Source organism: Octopus bimaculoides, chromosome 4 (genome assembly GCF_046866305.1).
Source record: "Octopus bimaculoides isolate indiv1 chromosome 4, ASM4686630v1, whole genome shotgun sequence".
In the NCBI taxonomy this organism is placed as follows: Eukaryota; Metazoa; Mollusca; class Cephalopoda; order Octopoda; family Octopodidae; genus Octopus; species Octopus bimaculoides.
The window spans coordinates 4,326,322-4,343,655 of NC_142931.1; the positions used below are offsets into that span (position 1 = coordinate 4,326,322).

A 17,334-nucleotide genomic window follows, 5' to 3' on the forward strand; every position below is an offset into this window, starting at 1 on the left:
TTCTCCCTCCTCTCCTAAATAAATTCTTGATTTCACAATCAAAGAAACAAAATCTCAAAATCAATAAAATGTCTTGTACTTTAAATCAATAGCAGCAATGTTCTTTGGCTTAGCTTCCTTGTTTCCTTCTCTGATTAGAATATGCCAGTTTATCTACTGAAATGTGCATATTTCTGCCGGACACAGCTACAAGATAAAATTAGATGGCTGTCTTCAATGAAACAATACCTACAATTTCTCTACAATGAAAGAAAAATATAAGATTTTCTTTTCCTCTTTTATAAGAATTTCTTCTGCCGCCCTCACCATTTTCAATGTCCATCTATGCTCTTTTATCGCTATCTTTATTATTTTCTGTGATCTTGTTTCCATTATCATTGTGACATTTCATACAGACTGATCAATAAATTGATTGATTGATTGGGAAGATTTCTCCCATCCTCTCTATCATTTTCTTGCCGACTATCCATTTCTAACTGTGTTTTTACCTAGCACATCAATCCAATCTGCGTTTATATCTGTTTTCTATATAAGACATGTGTACAGATTCTACAGATGCACACCAAAATTACCTCTTCCTCCTCCTCTTCCTCTTCCTCATCTTCACACACTATTGCTCTTTTTTTTGCTTAATATTCTTCCAGTGTCTGTCTACCTCTCACCTGCACTCAATACCATAATCTAATTCTTCAGTCTCACTACATCGAGCATTTATCAAATAATTGTTTAATTTTTATTATGCATGTACTCACACTTCTCATGGTCTCCAAATACATCTGTATTAACACACACACACACACACACACACACACATACACACACACACACACACACACACAATTTATGTATGTCTGTATATATGAATATTTATACACATATATATATATGTATGTATGTGTGTGTGCGTGTAATTATGTTTATCTATACATATATATGTATATGTGTATGTTTTTATACATGCGTATATGTGTGCATGTATATATATACATACATACATACATATACACACACACACACACACATACATACACATATAGAGATTGATATCTATTTATTTATTTATTCCCGTGCAGAAGCAGGTGTTCATCTGATGCCTGAATATTTTTCCTTTTTAATAACAAGTTTACATCAAGGTATGCGTCGGATGACATTAGAATGAATTGTTCGGGCAATTATTTTACACTTGATTGATTTCTCTAACATCAGTTATTCAGCCATGAAGTTAGATTTTTACTTTTATCCCAAATTAGTCACCACGTCTCTTCTATGTAGTGCTGGCTGAAGCTGACCATTAAGCAAAGCTTGTTTCATATGTGTGTGTGTGTGTGTGTGGTTGTTTCATGTCTTGTGGAAAGAAGGCACTGGAATTGGAAGAGAAAGATAAACAGGGTGGATAGAAGAAGACATAGAGGAAGTTAAACATACAGTAATATTGGGACTTTCTTAAAAGCTTGAAAACAATGATGTGTTTCATTATATGTTGAAGTGTTGAATAGGGTTGATTTAAGGTGTTTAAGAAGATATGAATGTTGTGAGTTTTAGTTTGAGGGGAAATATGAAACATATCAATCCCAAAGATCTAACTCAAAGTCGTATGTAAATCATCACAATCATTGTCGTCGTTTAATGTCCGCTTTCCATGCTGGCATGGGTTGGACGGTTTGACTGAGGACTGGCAAGTCAGGAGGCTGCACCAGGCTCCAATCTGATTTGGCAAAGATTTTACAGTTGGATGCCCTTCCTAACGCCAACCTCTGCAAGAGTGTAGTGGGTGCTTTTTACATTCCACCAGCATGGGAGCCAGTCAGGCGGCACTGACATTGACCAAGCTTAAATGGTGCTTTTTACATGCTACCGGCATGGGGGGAGCCAGTCAGGTGGCACTGGCATCGACTACACTCAAATGGTGCCTTTTACATGCCACCGGCACTGGCATTGGTAACGCTCGAATGGTATTTTTTATGTGCCATTGGTATGATTGAAGCCAGTCAGGTGGCACTGGCATCGACCATGCTGGAATAATGCTTTTTATATGCCACCAGTACGGGTTCCAGTCAGACGGCACTGGCATTGGTCACACTCGAATAGTGCTTTCTACATGCCACTGGCACAAGTGCAAGTTAGGCAGCACTGGCATCGGCCACACTCAAATGGTGCTTTCAAGTATGACCGATGTCAATGCCACCTAAATATTGGTTTTAAATTTTGGCACAAGGCCAGCAATTTTGGGGGAGGCAGTTAGTTGATTAGTTCGACTCCAGTTACCAACTGGTACTTATTTTATTGACTCTTAAAAGATGAAAGGCAAAGCTGACCTCAGCAGAATTTGAACTCAGAATGTAAAGACAGATTTAATGCCACAAAACATAAAGAAGCTGTTAGCACATCAGTCAAAATGCCTGGCATGCTAACAGCTCTGAAAGCTCACCCAGCTGAAGAACTTCTGGGACTCCTGACCAAACTAGATTCTATATTTTAGATGGATATTGTCAGACACCTAAATCTCCATCTGTTGCCAGAATCTATTCTGCAGAAATTTCAAGACATTATTTGCTGTTGATGTATAAATAATGATGTGACATATATAGAAATTGTTGAACATAAAAGAGATATGGTTCTCTGTATAAGCATGCTGTAACCATACTCAGGAATTCAGATCTGGTTATTTGGAAGGGTTGCTGTGTTCTTACAGCACTCCACTTTTGGTTTTGTAACACCTTCACATTCTATAGATCTTTAGTAAGGCTATGAATTTATAAATGACTATTATCTTATCTACTGGTACTCTGAGTATTGATGTTGTTTTTCATGTTTAAGATTATTAAAAAAAAACTTCAGAAAATTTTATTAACTCACCAGTCATTTTGTTGCTCTTCCCAAAAATAACACACATCTCAAAATAACACCAGTCACTTGAGGTAGATTAATATATTTTCTAATTGCTTTTACCTCTGCCAACATTTTGAATGCTGTTTCATAATATCTCCATCTCTTGCTTTATGTATTCATCTGTTTGTTAATTCTCCATTCTGTAATGAGAAACTTAAGGACTAACTTGAGGATATTTCTCTAACATTTGTCGTCTTTCTATCTTTGACAGCTGGAGGAGATTTCCAGAAGATTTGGGAAGAACACTGCAAGAATGGTCAACTTTTAACTGATTATGCTGATGCTATGCACCATTTAGCCGTTGACCACTGGTCTTACCTACCTCAGACACGTATTACTTGGTGTCGGAATATTATCCACAAATTCTTTCTACAAGATGGTTTGCAAAAGGCTCGGGACAAAGATATGCGTCGACTTCACCACCATCAGACAGAACAAAACTCTCCTTTAGAAGGCTGTGTTGAGAAGACTTCCTCTGCATCAGGTTCGCTGGCTGCTTCAGGATCCGTTTGTAGACCCGAAGATTATAGGAATCAGAAACAAAATATTGTGTGAGTACAGCAACCTTCCAGTATTTTTCAATCAGTGAAATTCCTCTAATAATTATATTTTTGGTTCAAAAACTGATTATTCCATATTTTGAAATACATTACATCTTGCAGAGTGTCTCCTTAAGAATTAACCTCCATATTCTTACTAACTTCACTTCAGTTCTTCCACTCCAGTTTTAGGAATTCATTTAATTCATTCTAGTCTTTGATGGGAAAAACATAATTCAGTTCTAAATTTAAGAGATGAAGAATTATGTACATTATTTACATTTTTTTTTACATTTGACGGATATTTGTCCTCATTTTGTTTGTTATTAACACGTTTCGGCTGATATACCCTCCAGCCTTCATCAGGTATCTTGGGGAATTCCCGAACCTGGGTTCTCATTCCTAAGGTATTTTTCAATGTTATTATTATTATTATTATTATTATTATTATTCAGTAGTTTTACTTTTATAACGTGCTGTGGTTTGCTGTGGTGCTCTTATGTTTACTGTATTGAAAGTGTTTTGCGTAGAATGTGTGCAGTACCCAGTAGTGCAATTTTCTGAATGTTATATATATTTGTAAGTCCTGGTGTTTTTGTTATGTATTTGTCTGAATATTTTTTTATTATACCTAAGGCACCTACTATGATAGGAATTGTTTCTGTTTTTAGATTCCACATTTGAGTTATCTCTATTTCCAGGTCTTTGTATTTTGAAAGTTTTTCCATTTCTTTTAGAGAAACGTTGTCATCTGCTGGTATTGATACATCAATTAGAAAGCATTTTTTTCTTCATGATCTTTGACAACTATATCTGGTCTATTTGCCTTAATTTCTCTATCTGTGTGTATTGGCATATCCCAGAGTATGGTTGCTTTCTCGTTTTCTGTGACCTTTTCTGGCGTGTGTTTATACCATCTTTTTTCTGTTGTTATTCCATAGTGTTGGCATAGCTTCCAGTGTATATAGGTCCCAGCTCTGTCATGTGTGTGAATATATTCCTTCTTAGCCAGGACTGGGCAGCCAGAGATAATATGATTTATTGTTTCTTGTCCATCTCCACATATTCTACAGTTACTTGTTATGTTTCTTTTCATTATGTGTTTTTGGTAATTTCTGGTGGGGAGGCTTTGGTCTTGTGCAGCAATTAAAAATCCTTCAGTCTCTTCTTTGAGTCCTGAGCTTCTCAACCATTGCTGGGTTTTTTCTCTGTCTATTTCTTTCGCATTTAGTTTAGCCCAGTATTTACCATGTAGGGGCTTTTCTTGCCATCGTTTTATCATGGTCCGTTGCTGTTCTAGTTTTAGTTTGGATTTCATTTGTTTTATAGCTTTTGTTGTTTCTTCTTCTTCTTCTTCTTCTTCTTCTTCTTCTTCTTCTTCTTCTTCTTCTTCTTCTTCTTCTTCTTCTTCTTCTTCTTATTTGTTAGGTAGATTGATTTCTTGTTTGTATTTGTCAGCTTCCTTAAATACTGAAAACAGTTTTTTGTTTTGCTCGTGTTTTGTGGCTATTTGTATTAGTTTTCCTTGCTTCTGGAGTAGGTATTTTTGCAGTCCTATGGTGGTTATTTTATAATAGTTTTCTAGCTGTATAAGACCCCTGCCACCTTCTGTGCGTTGTATATATAGCCTTTCTATGTCAGATTTTGGGTGGTGCATCCTATATCCTGTCATTATTTTTCTTGTTTTCCTGTCTATTTTAGATAGTTCGTTTAGTGTCCAGTTAAGGATGTTGTAGCTGTAGCATATAACTGGGACAGCTAAAGTGTTGATACCCATTATCTTGTTTTTAGCATTGAGCTCTGTTTTTAGTATTGATCTAACTCGTCTATAGTACTCTTTCTTTATTTTTTCTTTCATTTGTGTATGTTGTATCCTATCTAGTTCATTGACTCCTAAATACTTGTATGGTTGGCTTTCGTCTAGTTCTCTTATTTCATTGGCTTTATCTAGTGTTATATTGCTACTTTAAACTAATTTTCCTCTTTTCAGGGTTGCTTTGGCACATTTTTCTAATCCGAATTTCATATCTATTTCCTTGGTAAAGCCGTGTACTGTCTGTAGTAGTGTTTCTAGCTCTTTGTCGTTTTTAGCATATAATTTTAGGTCATCCATATATAGAAGGTGGCTGACTGTTTTTCCGTAGCATTTGTAACCGCATTCATTATTATTATTATTATTATTATTATTATTATTGTTCAGGTCACTGCTTGGAATCGAACTCAGAATCTTGGGGTTAGTAGCCCGCACTTAACCACTATGCCCACAGGCATATGGCATAGTGGTTAAGAGCGCGGGCTACTAAACCCAAGATTCTGAGTTCGATTCCAAGCAGTGACCTGAATAATAATAATAATAATAATAATGATAATAATAATAATAAAATCAAAAAATGCCTTAGGAATGAGAACCCAGGTTTGAAATTTCCCCAAGACACCTGATGAAGGCTGGAGGGTATATCAGCCGAAACGTTGTGTTAACAACAAACAAGATGACGACAAATATCTGTGAAATGTAAATAATGTACATAATTGTTTCATTGTAGATCAAAAACATTTTAAAGCTATTTTCTTTGTCATCATGTTCCAAGATGGCAATATTTGACAGATAAACATGTAACATAGTCATGCTATTAATTGATTAATACTGGTCAAAGATTTGTTGAACCACAGCAAGTCAATATGAAATAAAAGTTTAATAAACATTTGTGTTTCTGAATAAATGAAGCCAATAATATGAATTACCTGTCAACATTCAGATTTAAAATGTTACAACGACCACAAATAGAGTGGAGGTAAGCTCCTAGTGGAAGGAAACATCTGTGAGTCTTGTTCTGACATTACCATAAGTCTGTGGTTCAGGTTTGGTTGGAAAAGAAAGTCAGTGCTGACCATTTTACTGTTTACTTGACTCAAAACCACCACAGCATTTTTTAATTCATTCGATAACCGTTTGAAAACATTGATTATTTTTATTGAGCTTACCATCCTGTCTTCTATTTTGTTGAACTGTGGGACTGTGTAACATGCCAGACACATCTAGCAGCACCAGAAACTGTACAGAATATGAAACCAGTTGTGTGATAGAAACAAAACAAATTCCTCTTTGATTTCCATAGTTATTGTTAGTTTATTTAATACAAGGTAAGGTTTATTATTTTGTGCATATCAGAGAATATTTTGTGTTAAAATATTGTTTCCATCGAAGAAAGTAATCAGTTTAAACAAAGATTACTGGAAAGTAAATAAGAATTTATTGAGTGCAAATGCCATTGTTCTTGTTTTACAGAAGATCATGGAAAACATGAAGTTTGACTCAAATAAGTAAATATAATTAGATTTCAATTGTTTATTTAGAATAGCAGACAGCAAGGGATAGGTGCTGAAGCAGATGTAGATACTAGAGGGTTAAGGTTCCAATTCTAACATTCACTCTAAACTAAATACTGAATTTTTTTTTCTATAGAGTTATTGTTTGATTTACTGAACTAATATTGATAAAACCTTTGAGAAAGGCATGAACATCGAACCATCTCATTCATCTCTATGAATCTAGTTTTGTGTGCTTGTAGAAAAAAAATTACTATCAAATTTAAAATTCAATGCTTTTGTTTTCTCTTCTTCTATGGTAATGTGGTAAGAAGTTTCCTTCTCGGCCACAACGTTCCAGGTTCAGTCTCACTGTGTGGCACCTTGAGCAAGTGTCTTCTACTATAGCCTTGAATCAACCAAAGCCTTGTGAGTGGATTTGGTTGAGAGAAATTGAAAGAGGCCTGTCATGTGTGTGTGTGCCTGTGTTTGTCCCCCACTACCATTTGACAACTGGGGTTGGTGTGTTTACATCCCCTTAACTTGGCAGTTTGGCAAAAGAGACTGATAGAAAAAAGTACCAGGCTTAAAAAAATATAAGTACCAGTGTCGATTTGTTCAACTAAAATTCTTCAATGTAGTGCCCCAGCATGGCCACATTCAACTGACTGAAACATGCAAAAGATGATAAAAAAAGGATTAATGAAAACCATTAACTGGACACCATTTCTGTTTGTATTTATGATCTATTGTTACATGTTTACATGGAGAAATGGTTCTACAATTAGCTGAACATGTTTGATTTTAACATATCCCATAATTTTCTCTACAATAAACTTACTAATGGATTATACATTAATAAATCCGCAAATGGATTAATGTTAAAGGTTGCATGAAGCAATGAAAATTTTAGAACAAAATAAATCATAAATGAGTGGAAATTGAACCAGTGCGTGTGTTAATTAATATGGCATTAAAACAGATTGGCACAACAAAACAAATTGTTTCATGTTAATTGTTTGTAAACGAATGTTAAAAATAAAGTGAGGATGTATCATAATTAACTTAGCTCACTAATTAAACTGTAACATTTATAAATATCAAGGATCTAATCTAAACAGTGACACCATAATTTTAGGCAACTTCGTCACTGTTTAGAATTTTTTAAAATCATGATAAGCCTGCATTACTAATAAGACAAGAACAGGGAGGGTAGATTACTTAATCTTGTGCTGGGCAGATTTTATACACATTTCTTTGAAAGTCAAATACTATTTTCAGGCAAAACTCTTCCTGTATTTCTCCTCTGAAATCTCACTCAACAAACTTCCTGATGTATTCAGTATAGCAAGTCACATTTTCCTCCTACATGTTTTCAGTGCTACATGTAAATAAATATTTAATCATTCTCTTTGTTTCACCCTATGTACCTGGCAACAGGTGAGAGGTTAAAAATAGTTCCTGGCTTTAAGAGTATTGCAAAAGACCTGGTTGGAAGACCAACCATCCAATTTCTTTTACAGGGCTTAGAAAAACTGAAGGACCACTGCAATAAGTGTGTGAATCTGAGAAGGGAATATGTTGAATAAAATCATAATTAACTGATTCTCCTGTATTTTCTTTTACCCAAAACTAGGAACTTTACTGCCCCACCCCTTGTACACAGACCCATTAGGTTAATGGTTAGGGATAAGAGATGGACTAGTGCTAGTTTCTCACTGTTCATCATCATCATCATTTAACATCCGCTTTCCATGCTGGCATGGGTTGGACAGTTTGACTGAGGGCTGGTGAGCCAGAAGGCTGCACCAGACCCCAATCCGATGTGGCAATGTTTCTACAGCCGGATGCCCTTCCTAACACCAACCACTCTGAGAGTGTAGTGGGTGCTTTTACGTGCCACCAGCATGATGGTCAGTCAGGCGGTACTGGCATCAGCCACACTTGGATGGTGCTTTTTACATGCTAGCCGGCACTGGCTGTTAGATTTATATAACCGAAGAATTGAACTCAGCCCTGTAAAATGCTTGTCCTTACCTTGGTTGGGTACTTTAGAGTTTGTTTGGGTGAATTTGAATGCTGCGAATAAGGTGTCTTTGCCACAGGCCTGATATTGTATTGGGGGAAAAGATAGGAGGTGCCAGGCTTTTGTTTGGTCTCAAAGGCAGTTACATTATAAATAAGAGGGATATTAAACCAATTGTTCCTAGTTTCCAACACTAATATCTCACTAGTATTGGTGTGGAGATGGAGATAAAATGAGGGAGAGAAACAGAGAGAGAGGAGAGAATGGATGGGAGAGAGGAAAGGAGACTTAATGATGAGATCAACTACATCAAATGGAAGATCCTTTCTTAAGCCAAACCTTTATATTAATAGTCAAAAAGTTCTGTATGATCACTTGAAAAACTGTATCTTTTAAAAAACTTAGCCTTCAGTAACTGTATAAATATGAGGAATGAGATCTTTTCTTCCTGCCCACACTTTATAAAATACATCTTAGTGAAATTTAAGAACACATTCCAGTGTTGTTTTATGTAATTTTTTGGTATTTGTAAGGCACTGGTTGTATTTACTGTTCAGTTCATTATCTCCCCTTCATTTTTCTCCGCCTTTTTCTAAATGCGTGTGCTCAACCAAACGTCTGTTGCATTGAATGCAGGTACTAAACTGTCATTGTTTTTACTAGCTTCATAAATGGCAAAATAAATTAATATTTCAATCAGGGAAACCTGAGTAACTGTTTTTCACAAGGCTTTTTGCTTTGTATTTTTTATCATAATAATAATATATATATATATATATATAGATAGATAGATAGATAGATAGATAGATAGGTACATAGACAGACAGATAGATAGATTGGTGCATATGTATCACTGTTTATGGAGATAAACACACACACACACACACACACACTTTGTACACATATCTATTTGAAGGATTTCTATGAGGATTTTTTTCCAAACTACCAAATGTCTGAAATGACTTATTACTACAAGAGTCGTTATGTATTGATTGGACTAGCAATCTCATATTATTAATATTTACACAATATGGCACATTTCTAAACATCAAACAAGTATAGAATTACTCAGTGTATAGAGTTTGTTGCTGTTGTTGTCGTTGTTGTTATTATTGTTGTTGTTTTAAACCTACGTATGCTATGCATATGTCCCTTCTTTTTCAGTGTATATCGTGTATAATTACTTTCTTTCTTTCAATATTTTCTTGTCATTTCATTCTATGTAAACCCCAACACTTTGTCTTTGTATTGTCCTCCTCATCTTTCACCCTTGTGGCAAATAAATGAAATCATTATTATTATTATTATTATTATTATTATTATTATTATTATTATTATTATTATTATTATTATTATTATTATTATCATCATTATTATTATTATTGTTATTATTATTATTAAGAGAGCAATGTATGTGTTCCGAACAGCTGCGTACCAGACTTGTCTCTCTATAGCATCTATTGTATATGTATGTATATGTATACTCTTTACTCTTTTACTTGTTTCAGTCACTTGACTGTGGCCATGCTGGAGCACCACCTTTAGTCGAGCAAATCGACCCCAGGACTTATTCTTTGTAAGCCTAGTACTTATTTTATCAATCTCTTTCGCCGAACCGCTAAGTTACGGCGACGTAAACACACCAGCATCGGTTGTCAAGCGATATTGGGAGGACAAACACAGACACACAAACATATACACACACATACATAAATATATATATATATATATACATATATACGACGGGCTTCTTTCAGTTTCCGTCTATCAAATCCACTCACAAGGCTTTGGTCAGCCCGAGGCTATAGTAGAAGACACTTGCCCAAGGTGCCGTATAGTGGGACTGAACCCGGAACCATGTGGTTCATAAGCAAGCTACTTACCACACAGCCACTCCTATGTACAAATAAATATATATATATATATATATATCCGTATGCATGTATGCTTGCCCAGATATCCTTGTGCTTCTCAGTCCTTCCAGTATTGATGAAATACCAGTAATATTTGTGTCTCTTTTACCTGCTAAAATGATTCTTAAAAGAAAGTTTATCTTTATGATTATTCTAAAGACATTCATTATCGTTTTATCAAACGTTATCTACAGGCCATTATATGTTGTCATGCGGCTCTGTTACTATCATCAGCATCACCATCACATCTACCAACATCATCACCATTATTGTCACAACCACCACCACCTCTTCATCGTTATCATTGTCACTGTTATCGTTAGTGTCATGTTGCTAGCTGTTGTACAGTGTACCTCCACTCCTCTGTCATCACACAGTTATAACTCTACAGTCTCCAGTCTGACCTAACTACTTTATCACCAGTGCCTTACTCTTCCACAATCTGCTTTTACCATTGTCTCATTGTAAAAGACAGTGCCATCAATTTAACGGCATCTGTTCCAATGTCAACTAATGCATTTGATGGTGTTGTTAGTTGACATTCATTAAGGGATCACATCCAACATTGCTATCATCTTATCCAGCAAAATCTACTTTTACTATTGTTAGTCACCTTTGCCCCTTTCTAACATATATCTCCCACACTGTTCCGACAGACAAATTCTCTTGTTCCATATTTAAGAGATCAGGAATTATGTACATTATTTACATTATTTACATTTGACAGATATTTGGCCTCATCTTGTTTGTTGTTAACACGTTTTGGCTGACATACTCTCCAGCCTTCATCTGGTGTCTTGTGTAAATTTCGAACCTGGGTTCTCATTCTTACGCCATATACCCGTGGGTATATGGCGTAGTTGTTAAGAGCATGGGCTACTAACCCCAAGATTCCGAGTTCAATTCCAGGCAGTGACCTGAATAATAATAATAGTAACAACAACACCGAAAAATACCTTAGGAATGAGAACCCAGGTTCGAAATTTCCCCAAGACACCAGATGAACGCTGTGTTAACAACAAACAAGATAAGGACAAATATCTGTCAAATGTAAATTCCCTTGTTGTCTATATAATATTGTTGTTCTCATCCAATAGTTTCTGACTTTGTATGGTTGCATTGGTAATAAGCAATAAACTGAAGGCACTGACATATCACCCCCTCCTGTCTTGGTTGATTGAGTTTTTAGGTGAAATCGGACTGAAAAGCTCAATGGCTCAATATTCTGTGTCCAGTAAGACAGCGAGCTGGTGGAATCATTAGCACGCTGGACAAAATGCTTAGCCGTATTTCGCCTGTTGCTATGTTCTGAGTTCAAATTCCACCGGGTGAAATGCTTAGTGGTATTTCGTCTGCCGTTACATTCTGAGTTCAAATTCCGCCAAGGTCAGCTTCGCCTTTCATCCTTTCAGGGTTGATAAATTAAGTACCAGTTGTGTACTGGGATCAATCTAATCAACTAGCCCCTCCCCCAAAATTTCAGGCCTTGTACCTAGAGTAGAAAAGAATATTCTGTGTCCAGTACTTCTGCGTCGGACCCTTGACCAAGATGCTTCTCACTAAGTCTGCATCACTGTCAACAGGAAAGGCATAATTAGATACGAGCACAACACCTTCTATCAACTGGACTTGTTTCAGTCATTTGACTGTGGCTATGCTGGGGCACCGCCTTGAAGAATTTTAGTCAAACAAATCAACTCCAGTACTTTTTTCTTAGGTCTGGTACTTACTTCATCGATCCCTTCTGCTGAACTGCTAAGTTATGGGTACATAAATACACCAACACTGGTTGTCAAGCAGTGGTGGGGGACAGATACAGACAAATACACACACACACACACAGATTGGAGCCTGGTGTAGCCATCCGGTTTCACCAGTCCTCAGTCAAATCTTCCAGCCCATGCTAGCATGGAAAGCGGACGTTAAACGATGATGATGATGATGATGACACACACACCTATAATGGGATTCTTTCAGTTTCCATCTACTAGATCTACTCACAAGGCTTTGGTAAGCGTGAGGCTATAGTATAAGATATTTGCCTAAGGTGCCATACATTGGAATTGATCCTGGAGCCATGTGGTTGGGAGGCAAACTCCTTACCACAAGTTTCTCCACAAGGCCTTGTTTGTCCGTGTTATCCTCCGGATGGATGGATTTAAACACCAGAAGGCAATGAAATTAGGTTGAATGTCATGAATAAAAACATTTCTTACAGACAGCAGCATTTATGGTGGTGACTGCATTATTGAAATTGTTGCAATTTGAAATTAAAAATGCAAGTATTTATCAAACAGCACGACTGTCTAACTTTTGATTACTGTTAAGTAATTAACTCTGAAAAAGTAATTTCTATTTCACATTTATTTATATATTTATGTGTGTGTGTGTGTAAAACAAACAAAAATAACAACAAAGGAACATTCAGTATTTCAGCTCACACACACACACACACACAAACACACACACACACAAACACACACACACACACACACACACACACACTCGGTTGAGTCAGAAAGTAATGCAATTTTTATTTGTGTTACTTTTTGACTTTTGCATACACAAAGGTGAGTCAAGAAGTAACGCAAATAAAAATTACTAATGTTACTGTGTTTCGTGCTTTCTGAAAATCCTAACGAAGCAGTTGTTACATAGGTGCAGGTGTGGCTGTGTGGTGAGAAGTTTACTTCCCGATCACATGATTCCAGGTTCAGTCCCACTGTGTGACAGTAGACCCTTGAGCCAACCAAAGCCTTGTGAGTGGATTTGGTGGATGGAAACTGAAAGAAGCCCATCATATGTGTGTGTATGTATTTGTGCCTGTGTTTGTCCCCACCACTGATTGACAGCCTGTGCTAGTGTGTTTACATCCCCATAACATAGCGGTTCAGCAAAAAAAGACTGATAGAATAAGTACCAAGCTTTGAAAAAGTTATTGGATCAATTCATTCAACTGAAACTCTTCGAAGCATTGCCCCAGTATGGCCGCAGTCTAAAGACTGAAACAAGTAAATATTAAAAGATAAAACTGAACATTCTGTTTTGAACATTTTCCAAAATTATGTTTTCTAGGACAGTTTTCATGTTTTACCTTCAGTCATTTACTTACAACTGTCCAGGTGTGTCATCCCCGTCTCTGGTCTCTCGTGGACCCTAAACACTGTGGAAACAACTGCTTACTACACACAAAACTTATTGTTTAAAAAATCCTTACTGAATTCCAACAATATTATAACAACATCAAAATTATTACCATCATCATTTTATATTTGTCTTCCACATGAGGAAATAGGTTGGATGGCTCCGCAGGACTCAATGAATTCCCACATGAGAATAGGTCAGATGGCTCCACAGGTCCCAGTGAATTCCCACGTGACAATAGGTCAAATGGCTCCACAGGACCCAATGAATAGGAGGACTGCATCATGTTGCAGTGTCTCCTTCAGCATGGCTTCTAATGTGGGTTGCCTTTCTTAATGCCATCCACTTTATAGAGTGTACTGGGGGTTATTATTCATAGCACCAGCAACTGTGAGGTCACAGGAGTGGGGGGGAGAGGCCATACAACCAAGTTACTGGAAGGTGTATATAGGGAAGTGAACCAGGGAATGGAGGGGGTGAGTGGGAGCTGGTGGGGGATGTAGGGTGTGGACACAGGTAGCGGGAAGGGATATTAGGAGTATATGTTGTGGGGAAGGGATTCAGCAAGAACATATTGTGTGCCGGGGGGGAAAGTTTGTAAGGGAGAATGAAGGGGGTGGTCAGCATGGGCGGAGAATGCGTGAATATATTGGAGGGGAGGATGGGTTGTGGTGGTGGTGGTTGTGGCATGGTTATAAAAGACATAGTTTTATATCATAGATTTTAACTGGATGGGTCTTCTCATGCCCAGGAAATTGCCATACTGGTATGGGTTGGATAGTTTGACTGGGGTCTGGGAAGCCGTGAGGCTTCACCAGGCCCCAATCTGATCTGGCAGTGTTTCTACAGCTGGATGCCCTTCCTAATGCCAACCACTCCGACAGTGTAGTGGGTGCTTTTTACATGCCACTGGCACAGGGGCCAGAAGAGCTGGTATCGACGAGGATCGGTTGGTGGTTTTTACATGCAACCAGTCAAAGTAGCACTGGCATCGGCCACGTTCGGATGGTGCTTTTTACATGCTACCAGCACGGGGCTCACAACTACAATTTCCATTTGATTAGATTTTGATATTGCTGTTGATGTTGAAGTTAGTTATAGAAAGACTAGCCGTGTGTATATGAGGTATATATAAAGACAAGCTATACAGAGCTGGCCATATATGAGGTTTAGAAAGATATATATATATATATATATATATATATATATATATATATATATATATATATATATATATGTATGTATGTATGTATATATATATATATATGCATACACGAAGTGTAAGAAGACAAGCTGTATACACATGAGGTATGAGAAGACAGTCTGTATAGAGCTAGGACATACATACTCAAGATGCAAGGAGATAAACTCTACTGAGCTACAGATATGTATGTAATATATATATATATACACACACACACAAACAAGCTGTGTCCATTGTTAAGCTATGTATTCAAATATGTCTGCATAATTTATTGATGTAGATTTGTGTATGTATGTATATGCATATGTAGATACATATATCATCTGTGTGTGTATGTGTAGATATATATACAGCTATGCAGAGATGCACATACAATCAGTTACGCAAGCATACAAACTATTAACCTACATATATAAACAGTTACACTCATATATACATATAAATATGTTATGCACGCACACACACACACACACGCACACACACACACACTCACACACACACACTCACACACACACATATATATACATATATATATATATATATATACATATAAACAGTTACACACACTTACATGTGATATATACATTTGTAGTTTTCACCGTGGCTATTTACTGGCGTAATTTCAAATGAAATTGTTTATGTGTGTCTATATAGATATGTGCTTGTATCAGTATGTACATATGTATATATATATATATATATATATATATATGAATGTGTCTATTTGTATATATATATATATATATATATATTCACATACATACATACATACATACATATATATATATATACATATATATATAATATATATATATATATATATATATATATATATACACACACACACACGTGGGAAGCAGCTTGCTTACCAACCACATGGTTCCGGGTTCAGTCCCACTGCGTGGCACCATGGGCAAGTGTCTTCTACTATAGCCTCAGCCTGACCAAAGCCTTGTGAGTGGATTTGGGAGACAGAAACTGAAAGAATCCTGTTATATACATATATATATATATATATGTGTTTCGTGCGTGTATGTTTGTGTGTCTGTGTTTGTCCCCCCAACATCGCTTGACAACTGATGCTTGTGTGTTTATGTCCTTGTAACTTAGCGGTTTGGCAAAAGAGACCGAAAGAATAAGTACTAGGCTTACAAAAAATAAGTCCTGTGGTCAATTTGTTCAACTAAAGGCGGTGCTCCAGCATGGCCACAGTCAAATGACTGAAACGAATAAAAGGATAAAAGAATATACATATATATGTATATATATATATATATATATATATATATATATATATATATACTCACATATATATATGTGTGAGTGTATATATATAAATGTATACATATATATATATATATATATATATATATATATATATATATATATATATATATATACATATACATATATGTACATGTATGCACATATTTATACTCATTTATATGTCTGCGTGTATACACAAGTATATATACATGTATATGAGTATGTTGGTACATGGACAGTGGCCTTTTCAAGCGTCCCGCAGTGAACCTGGATGACACCTCAACCACCTGTCTGTTATTTCCTTCAAGAACTCATTTAGAGATATTTTTGACAATAAAACAAGAACTGTGACTTTGCAGCTCCAAACCTGGGACAGAATTTCCCTTGCAGCCAGTGTGATAGGGTCTCTTCCTAATCCCGTGGCGGATTAACCAACCACTAGGGAGCTGACAGTCAATATGGCCAGCCCCTTTTGTCAATTTTCATTCCCAAAACAAATTGGATTTGCTTTGGGAATTAATGTGTGTGTGTACATGTGTTTATATGTATGTAGATGTATGTTTTTGTGTGTAGGTATGTATGTTTGTGTGTGTTTTTATGTACGTGTCTATGCAGATGTATGTATGTATGCTTGGATGCATTTATGTTTTTATGAATGTGTGTGAAGGTGTCTGTATGTGTGTGTATGGATGTAGATATGCATGTATGTATGTTGATGTGTATAAAAGTAGTATAAAAGCATTTATTGAAGTCCATGTGTGTGGGATGTATGTATGTATGTATGTATTTATGTATGTATATGTCTGTATATATGTTTGTATACATGTATGCGTGTATGTATACTTATACGTATATGTTTGTGTGTATGTATATCTGTGTGTATATGTATGCCTATATGTATGTACGTATGTAAACATGTATGTGTCTATGTATGTATACATGTATCTATTTGTATGTATGTACATACATATATATGTACGTATGTATGTATACATGTGTGTGAGTGTACATATGCATTTCACTATGCAGATGTGCTTAACATAAGCC

General features: G+C 36.2%; 1 protein-coding gene across 1 annotated transcript in view; it reads left to right on the forward strand.

The window, feature by feature from the left end:
- Positions 1-17,334, forward strand: part of LOC106879784 (S-adenosylmethionine sensor upstream of mTORC1) — a 218,948-nt gene that overhangs the window by 120,389 nt on the left and 81,225 nt on the right. Inside the window, exon 2 of the mRNA XM_014929486.3 lies at positions 3,101-3,440. Within this exon, the coding sequence (XP_014784972.1) occupies positions 3,101-3,440 (340 nt within the window). The remainder of the gene's footprint in view (positions 1-3,100; positions 3,441-17,334) is intronic.